Source organism: Hippocampus guttulatus, chromosome 1 (assembly GCF_054856545.1).
Source record: "Hippocampus guttulatus isolate MCC_2025c chromosome 1, RoL_Hgut_1.0, whole genome shotgun sequence".
NCBI lineage: Eukaryota > Metazoa > Chordata > Actinopteri > Syngnathiformes > Syngnathidae > Hippocampus > Hippocampus guttulatus.
In genome coordinates this window covers 8,639,485-8,649,206 of record NC_141261.1, presented here as the reverse complement: position 1 = coordinate 8,649,206, position 9,722 = coordinate 8,639,485, and the positions used below count along the sequence as shown (strand labels likewise).

Below are 9,722 nucleotides of genomic sequence, written 5' to 3'. Positions count from 1 at the left end.
CTTGATTTCAGTTATTACTTCCAAAGGGGGCACAACCCATTGTCAGGTTCAGGGGGCAATTACTTTTTCACGTAGGGACAGGTAGGTTTGGATTTGTGTGTGTGTGTTTTTGTGTGTGTGTGTGTATGTGTGTGTGTGTGTGTCTAAATAAATTAAGTTGGAATTCAGAAATTGCATTTGTTTTTCTTTGGGTTGTCTCTGTGTGATATACAAATTGGTTTGATGAACTGTGTGATGAATATACAAAGGACGCAGAAATCAGAAAGGCGGCAAGTACTTTTTCAATGGCATTGTATCACCCAATGTCAGCTGGGGTGCGCTCAACTCACCCGCGACCCTAATGAGTACAGTATAGAAAATGGACGGATGGATGACAGGGGCGCTGTCAAATGCAGAAAACTGAACGGCTTCGATACCGATCGGCTAGAATGCACTGTCAATGTCTTTTTTCCAGTGGAGCTTCATCAGATAGGGACAGTATCTGGCATGTGGAACAAAAGATTTTGCATAGCTCACAGAATTATCCTTCTTTCTCAAGCAGTCCAGACATTTTCTGCTGAATGTGGCTTTAGAAATATCAGCAATAACACTGCGGTATGACATTGAGTGTTAGTAAAGAGTCTCATTGCTCTATTAAAAATTAGAATGTATTTTAGATAGGACCATTTATGTTATGCAATGAGAAGTGACTGAACCAAATGATGGTCCTTATTTCTATCCTGATTTTGAATGGCTTGAATGATTTTGATATTGTCTTACTCTCTTAGCCCCAGTGAGCATAGGCCATCGCACTGTGTTCAGAGCTTTTTGGGCCACCTCATTCCAGTTCCTTGTTGTTTTAGCTCTGTCTCTGTGTCACACTTCTAGCTGTTGCAAGGCCGGCCTCTCTTCTTCCTCTCCTGCAGGTTCCAGGTCAGGGCTTGGCGTGTGATGCCGGACGCTGGCCTCCTTAGGGTGTGTCCGATCCACCCCCAATTCATCCGCACTTCCTGCTTGGCCACTGGTTACTCGGTCCCTCAATTCTTTCATTCCAGATCATGTCCTGCCATCTGATTTTGTCGATGCGCCTCAGACAGGTGTTGAAAAATGTCTGAATCTTCTGCTATATCCGTGTTGTCCAGCATTGCTTTGTTAAATACTTGAATAATACACTCATCCATCCACCTTTGATACCACATGTCCTCATTGGGGTGGTTGGTGTTCTGGAGCAGAGCTTGCTCTGCACCAAGGCTACAAGGGCGGCTGTAGCTCCATCAGAAATCTCTGTAGTCACCGTTAAGTCCCGCATTTTATTTCATTTTCTAATATATATTTATAAATTATTTTGTCGGACCTCCTTTGTATCTCCTTTAGGCCCGGGAGAAAAAAAAATCCGAGAGCCATACCTGTTCAGAAGCATATCCCACAACTTTTGGGCGAAAGGCGGCATACAAGCACACCCTGAATAACCACTAATTCACCTTGCTGCCTTCTTCATTTCAAAATACACAATTCAGAAGAAATAGTTATGTACTGTGGTTGAACTCACGAGGAAATACAAAACTACAAAACGAAATCTTTATCTATCTCCATTGGTTTTACAAAACATTGAATGTATGAGAATTTGCTTAATAACAAGACAGACTAGCATGAAAATGAAGACAATGTTGGCCACCATCAAATGAAAGTGACATACGTTCTAAAATAGATGTCATTAGCATCATTAAGTTCCTGTCATTGTCAGCTTTGTGTCAAGGACGGGAGAAGTGTTTACTTCCGGCTTCCCCTGTTTCCTAGGAAACCGCCAAACATGGCTGACTATTCAAAGGAAAAACAAACAAAAAAAGTAAAGTCGAGAGAGCGACGTTAAGACGAAAGAACGGAGAGGTTGAGTGAGGTAAGTGAGAGTTGGGTATATCGTGTTTTTATGTCACTTCAGGTACATTAGTAACGTTGTAACGAAGAACGTAAACGTTAACGTTCCCTCGAACGTCATGTCGGGGTTAGCTTTGTGACAACACAGCAACGAATTCGCCTCCTCGGCTAACTCTCGCTAGGCAAGTATGGGAATGTATTTCAATATGCGCGAACAATTGAATATACTGTAACACACTGTAAAAAGTTTTACGAAAGGTCAGCCACGTTAAATGTTCGCAGGTTCTTCCTTCAAAATAATATGGAAGAGGCGGACAATGGATGTGAATGGGACGTGGCGTCTGACACATGTGAACAGACAACCGACCAGCTTAGCTCTGATGAGGACACGGATGGTGAGTGTTACTTAGATACATATATCATGGACTGGAGATGCAATCATCTCGTAGAAAAAAAAAGAACTCACGGGAAACAGCTGTAAATTTACACTGCAAACTTTAGTGAACCACTGTAATAAACACTGATGAATGATGAACACATCTCGAACATTCAAAAGTGAGCATCGGATTCTATTCCTGGTAACCAGTTCAGGGTGTGTCCCGCTCACTGCCCGAGACTGCTAGGATAGGCTCCAGCACGCCCATGACCCTCGTGAGGAGAAGCAGATTAGAAAATGGATCTATGGATGTGTACCCTATGTTACTTCCCAGCCATTTTTACGGCCTGTTGTAGCTTTGATAGTATATTTTCATTCAATTTTGATGTGTTTGTTTTTGTAGGCAAGGAAGAGGATGAGTTGAAGATGGATGACTTGAAGGATGAAGAAGCAGAGGAGCTTCCTGATCTGGAGTGGTTAGAAGAATTGTACAAGTGGGTGATTTTTGATTCACGATAATCATGAAACTTTATCTTGTTTATTCATAATCATTCATTGTAATGCCTTGAGTGGAAATTCAATTATTGCTCTGCCATATGTTGGTGTTGCACACCACACAGGGAACTCGAGTGCACACGTGGGCATTTAAAGAGAGACGTAAGAGTAAAAGCTGTACATAAACAAACAGTGCTGCTTCTTTCGAGCTGGCCATGGGGCACCTGGACAGTAGTCCAGCAGCAGACCAGCATCTCTCCACAGCTAGTTGACATTTCACATTTGCAAGGCTCGAACCGCATTCCAAAGCCAAGCTGTGTTGTCTTAATTTCTCAAAAATCACAGTAGCTCAATATTTGAAGTTGCGGTTATTCTGTGGAGTATTTTGGACGAACAAAAATTATTTGTAAATCATATTTCAATTCACATCACACTGCAACAGTTGCAATTTCATTCTGCTGACACCCACCATCCCTGCCCCCAAAAGTGAGAGCGAGAGTGATGATGACCTTGCCTGTGAGAGTGGTGATGAGAAGCAGAGGACTTTTTCAGCGACAGCACGGATGTTCAAGCTGAGACGGAACCTAGACCAGCTGGACAACTTCCACAGGCAGAAGGAGTGCGCTCTACTGAAAGCCAGGTTCGGTGCACACAACAATGCCTAATGCTATTCTACACTATGTTCCCTGCAGCCATGGTACCCTCATTTGCCCTAAACACAGTGTGCTGTGGGATTTTTTTTCCCCAAATTTTTTTTCCCCCTTGTATTCAGGTCTTGCGAAGTTTTTTCACAGTCTATTCCGGAATTTGTGATCGACCCTGGGGGGTGGGGTGGATGGGGGACAGCCTCCAGAGTCTTGGAGACTCAAAGGTGCACAATGATCACCTGCCGAGTAACATGCACAGTAGCGCTTTAATGTTTCATTTTCGTGTCACAGAACTTTTTAAAGACAACGCCGTGCACCGAAACCAAAAGCACAAGAAGAAATTGTTGATAGGAGAGGGAAGGTCATGTCATGAGTTTGGAAATATTCAGGATGTGTTAAGTGGTTGAAATGTGTTTGCTTTTTTTACACGTGAAAATGACCAGAATTGGCAACAGGGGCCATGAGCGCCATGAGCTGAATACGATGAAGATATCGTACCATGAGATTTTGATCTCGTTGCATTCCTTACTTTCTACGGATGAAACTGAGATCCCAGGCAGCACGTTTGTGGCCATGGCAGATTTGAATAAAGCTAAGCTGCTGGATCCAGCTACATACCCGCTTTCAAACCACATGCACTGTATCAGACTGCAGTAGAGCACAATTACTAACGCTATAATACTACCTACGATATCATTAAGAGAGTTGTGCACGTGGGACATGGCGCCACACCGGTAATTAGTCACATGGTAGGATGCGCTGTGATTGAACGCAACAGAACGATTATCATCGATCTAGCTTTGTGCGAGAATTGTGGCAAAATGTGGCAAAACGGGACATGACGTGTGCCAATCACTCCATGTGATTTGAGAGGTCCGAGAGATGCTGGGCAAAAACATGGTTGCCATCCCACTGACCACCTGCCAGGTTTCTTTCAACCTATTACGTTTTGTCACATTAGGTTGCATTCACTACGTTTTACTACAGCCAACTAGTTTTCTCATCCGCACCAGGAGTGCAGTGGCAATTTTTTTTCTCCAAATTTAAAAATATGTCCACGGATGGTCAAATGTGACAATGCATGACAATCACTTGCCTGTCGTATTTTCCCATCACGTTTACCTGCATTGTGTCACATCCATCCACGTTTTGTCCACAACGGCCTGAAATGTGACTATTGGTGTATCTCCCGGTACAATCTGTGTGTATATGAAATGTTGCTCTCGCCCCCAATCAGTTAATTTCCCAAGCATTGGATTTTTCAGTTTGCAAGTAAGCACTTTCCAGAATGTCGGTCATTTGATGTCAATTTTCTTCCTTTTTGTCCACAAGTCTGCTGTGCCGAGTGATGAAGCGCCCAATGTTGCGTGATGCGGTTGCCAGCCAATGCATCTAGTCATTTTCTTTTGCGCCAAAACCTTTCAGTCGTCACGGCGCAGCGCTGTACTCTGATCAAACATGATTTAAGGGAGTCGAGCGCGCCCAGCTTTTAACCCATCTGCAGCTTGTGACACATGCCATGTGTCATCGTTTTCATTTCATGACAATCCCCCGTCACAATGTTTTTTTGTTTTGTTTTTTTGCTGCCCTTTTAATGGTGATGGCCACACTTGAAACTGATGCCTCTGATTGCATTTGGTTTGGGATTGTTTTCTCTCTGTCAACACTTACAAGCTGTCGATCTCGTCTCGTGTTTTGTTTCCATTTCAAGAGAAGACCTTAACCTCTTACGTCAGAGTATTGAGAGTTTACTGGAGCAGCGGGATGTCTTGGAGCAAGAAATAGAACATCAAGAAGCAGCAGAGAACAGGTCTGTTCATCGTGAATGATAAGATCTGTGTGCTTTAATGATCATAGAGTTGGTAATAATATCACAGAATTTTTGAGTCATTTTCACTCCAGTATCTACTTGCCACTCTGGTCATAATTTCACAGAATTTTGGAGTCATTTTCACTCCGGTATCTACTTGCCCACTCTGTTTATGTCACTCCACAGCGTGGCAGTTATTCGTTTGCGGGCTCAGCATAGAAATCTGTGTTATGAGCTGCAGAGGGAAGAAGAGATTGAGACCCATACCAACAATGAGCTGAGGCAACAAGAGTGAGTATCCTTGGGGAGAAGTGTTTTGGCAGGGGGTAACTCGGCTGAACCACTGTTCCGCACAGTAGGCGGGCGCGACCACAGATGGAGCAATAAAAATAGAGGAACCTGGCGAAATGCAGTTTGATATCGTCGGACCACACTGTGGAAGTTACCCTCATGTACATGTACGTCTTCTCGTAGACCACCTTCTACTTTGCAGTAGAGCTGTGTGAGATAAACCCAAACGAACACCAGAGGTGGTTGTTTATTTCATGTTTTTTTCCAGTTTTTCTTCATTAGTTTGGCTGATTTCTTGAAACAGAAAGGACATTCTTAAAACTAACAGATCATTTGGCTAAACAGTCGAACCGTTCTGCTCAACATGACTCACTAGCAAAAGCTCCAAAATGCTTTTACAGCACGCCCGGGCAATATAGGGTCCGGGTGTCACATCTGAGCCGTCCGCAGTGTTCACAGCTGTTATGAAGACAACACAAAATATAAAATATATGCGCTGCTTATGTTTGAATGTGCAGTGCCAGCGAACAAAAGCAGTGACTTTTTTTGGAGTTGCCAACTTTGAGATATTGCCATTGTATTTTAGCGGGGCAATGATTAATCGGGTAATTGACGACTAAGATGATTAAATTAATACATACTTGGAACTGAGAATGTATTAGTTGCTTCGAGACCTTTCATTTCTAATAGTTCAAATCTTTGGAATTTGATCCTCTCACCAGAAAGTATTCTCAAATTTTTCTAGTCCTCCGTCCTGCATATTTTTTTGACATGTTTCGGACCACACTAGTCACTGAATCACAATGCATTTCTGTCTGTGAAGATTCTGCATTGTAACTTTGAAATAATGCCCTATTTTTTTGAAAGGGATGGGAATTAAAACATAGATGAATCGACAAAATAATTGACTGATGAACTGATTATTCAGACAAAAGATGCAGCCCTACGGTATTTCATGATTTTTCCAACCATTCTAGTTAGCAATTATGATCCACAAATAGGCATGGATCCATTTCTTGTAAACCTCATTTCATGATCTGGTCACTGGGCTCTTTCTGGATATTGTGTGGTTCAGTGAGACTTTTTATTTTTTCAAATTTAGATTAGAGCTGAGTGAGGTTGAGCTGGAGGTTGGCAAGTTCTCCGTGTTGCGGCAGGAGGTGCAAGAAGAAGAGCGGGTCTTCAAGGTCTTCAAAGCCCAGAATGCAGTGAAAAGGCTGCAGCAGGAGAAGAACAACAGTCGTACCCTGCAGCGAAAGATTCAACATCTCAAAAAGTTGGAATCTTTTTTCATTTTGGCTTGATAAATTTGAGTGGAGTTTATTTGTATGCATACAGACGTTAGAAATTGTGATCTCGGTCTAGAACTGTGTGACTCTTTACCATCCAGCGCTACCTTGACTTGCAAGTTTCATTTGTTCTGTGATCAAACTTGTAACTCAAATTACTCTTATAGCAAATATGTTTTTTGTATTGGAATCAATTGAAATAGCAGTTATTCGTTCCAGTCCCCCAAAGCACACATTTTTGAGACTGTATTGAGAGAATGTGCATTTTTTTTTCCACTCCACTCAAGTGGCGATGTACCTGAACCTTAAAAATATTTCAAATTTTGGTGTGCAGTGCTAGGCAAAAATGATAATCATTATGAACACTCAAATTTCACTTACAACTGCTGTGTTGTATGCATGTGATCCCATGTGCCGAAAGGAAAAATTTAGACGTGTTGGAGAAAACGGGGACTCTGAGCCAGAAGAAAAATGAAGATGGCCAGGCAAACCGCAAAGTCGGAGCTAAATACTTGAGGGAAACGGTCAGAAGGTAAGAACAAGTGATGCTACTCAATGACAAAAGTTCGATTGACTCACGTGATAATGGATATATTGACAAATCAGATAATTCCATGTTGACTTGATAAGTGATTTCATCCCCGATTCTTAATTCTTACCAAGATCAGAATGAACATGATTGAAAGTTTTAGTCCCACTTGCTTGCTGCCTTCCGTTAACCAAGGATATGGGTAGTTTTGTAATTGTATTACGCTTGTAACTATCTTCTTTTCTTGTAGAATGCAACAGCAGGAGGCTGAGAGAGAGCAGAGGAAGAGAGAGTCAATGCAAAAGAGAATAGAGGCTGTCAAGTTACTCAAATCCAACATTGAAGCGACCCAAGTAAGCAGCAAGAAAGCCCTCCACACCCTACAGCATATTCTTTTGCGGAATTGATCTTACGTCAATATCCTCTGACAATCTTCAAGGGTTGAACATACTCTGAGTAAATAAACAGGACTTGCTGCGCAGTCAAGATGCTGTTGATCATTCTGAACTCTCTCTGTAATATGCATCAGCGTCCATCAATTGGAATTTGAATTACCGCAACCATGGTAACCATGCCGATTGAAGCGTGTCCATTTTCAGGCGTGTCCAATCGTGGGGCACACAGAGACGAACAACCATCCACGCTCACACTCACAACTAGGGACAATTTAGAGTGTTCATTTAACCTGCCACGCATGGTTTTGGAAATGTGGGAAGAAACCGGAGTACCTGGAGAAAACCCACACAGGCACGGGGAGAACATGCAAACTCCACGCAGGAAGGCCGGAGCCAGGATCGAACCCATGACCTCTGCACTGTGAGGTCGACGCGCTAACGAGTCGACCACCGGGCCGCCCTGATGAAATAGCATCATGATTATTTCTCCTTACATTTCTTTTCTGGGATATATTGTCAGTATTTGTGTCACCTATATGATTAAGTCTTGCATGGGTGTACCGGGTTGTTGTGGTGGTGCCTCATTAAGCTCGTGTTTTCTTTTTTCTTAAGGAAAACTTACGGGTCAGACAGAGCCGAGCCAAAGCAAACGCCCTGAAGAAAGAACGACATGAGAAGCGTCTGAAAGAAACCCTGCAGGCCCAAGGCATCAACAGCACCAGGCACATATACCAACAGAAACGAGACGAGGAGATGAAACAAAAGCAAGAGTACGTCCTCCCTTTATCCCCTCGAGAATTGCGATGGAAATTTCATGAAAAGTTGCAGTGTTGCATTCGAGCTGGACTTTTTTTTTTCCAGCCAAGTTCCGCCTGAGCAGTCTCGCTTTGGATGTGTGAACCCTCGACATGACACTCGGCTAAAAATGCCAAGTGGCGAGGATTGTTTTCATGAAATGTTGATTTCACACTCGTAACAGCAAATGTGTTGCTAAAAATCCAACGAAATTAGCAAAAAGAACAGGCTCCATCTCCTCTCCTCCCCTCTGCTCTACGCCGCTTTCCCGCATGCATGTCCTCCACTCCCACTCCATGGAGCAGTGTGTAGGTGTTTTCTCTCGCTGTGTGCCGAAGTATACATGACCCCATTTCTAGATAATCGTGTGCTGTTGATGTGCTCTCAGGGAATTCAAGGAGAGACAGCAGGCGAGGAGAGTAGAGATTGTGGACAAGCTCCTCGAGGAGCAGTTGGTGAAGAGTAGGAAAGCACAAGAGGCACCGTTACCAAAAACCAAAACCGGTCACAAGATCCTTTCACCAGGCAGGATACGAGAGAAGCTCCTGCGTTACCTGGATTCTGTGCACCCGTCAGGCACAGAGAGAGAGACAACAGTGGGTGGATGTCATCGTGCGCGCTACTATTTGTATGAAATGAACTGAAGGTGACTGATCACGTGTTTCTCAGCAGTTAAGAAACTTAAGCGCTAGCGGCTCATCGTCAGACTCGGAGTACCAGGAAGACATCATTCAAAAGGAAATGCAGCACCTGAGCCTTCCCGACAGCCTGGAAGAGCCCGAGTTCTGTGGGCTGTGGGACCAAAACTTCAAGGTGAAACGAAAGCCAGTGCTGGCTCGAGCCAATCCCTGCAAGATTCAAACAGGAAAACCCCATAAATCATTTCCTGAATAGCTGCGTCGTGTTTATTACGCAAATCACACAAAACGTACCTAATGCACATTCCACTCATTTAATTAGGATGGTGTACAGTACAGTAAGTGCATTACAAGTTCATTTCTGTTGTCCTTAATTACACAAGTCTCAGACTCATAGGATTCGACAGTTCACAATGTTCAACACTCACATTCGGACATTTGGGTGGAAATACATGATAGCGTAAGTATTGTTAAGTATGCAATAACGCAGCGTGTATTTACATCAGAGGATCTTCGTCTATTCCTGTTCTTAGAGTGGTTCTAATCTTGTGGCTGGTTAGCGTATAATGAAATTGAACGAGAGAGTGCTGCAGTGTAAAATGC

At 43.2% G+C, this 9,722-nt stretch overlaps 1 protein-coding gene across 2 annotated transcripts in view; it reads left to right on the top strand.

The window, feature by feature from the left end:
• The first annotated feature begins 1,781 nt into the window (after positions 1-1,781).
• The window catches only part of cfap74 (cilia and flagella associated protein 74), a 38,427-nt gene continuing 30,486 nt past the window's right edge, over positions 1,782-9,722 (top strand). For both annotated transcript variants that reach the window (XM_086107820.1, XM_086107829.1), the window contains exons 1-12: positions 1,782-1,876; positions 2,137-2,249; positions 2,634-2,724; positions 3,213-3,365; positions 5,084-5,182; positions 5,369-5,473; positions 6,576-6,749; positions 7,184-7,294; positions 7,542-7,644; positions 8,299-8,456; positions 8,870-9,077; positions 9,154-9,294. In XM_086107820.1, coding sequence (XP_085963946.1) covers positions 2,156-2,249; positions 2,634-2,724; positions 3,213-3,365; positions 5,084-5,182; positions 5,369-5,473; positions 6,576-6,749; positions 7,184-7,294; positions 7,542-7,644; positions 8,299-8,456; positions 8,870-9,077; positions 9,154-9,294 — 1,437 coding nt within the window. In that variant the 5' untranslated portion in view covers positions 1,782-1,876; positions 2,137-2,155. The remainder of the gene's footprint in view (positions 1,877-2,136; positions 2,250-2,633; positions 2,725-3,212; positions 3,366-5,083; positions 5,183-5,368; positions 5,474-6,575; positions 6,750-7,183; positions 7,295-7,541; positions 7,645-8,298; positions 8,457-8,869; positions 9,078-9,153; positions 9,295-9,722) is intronic.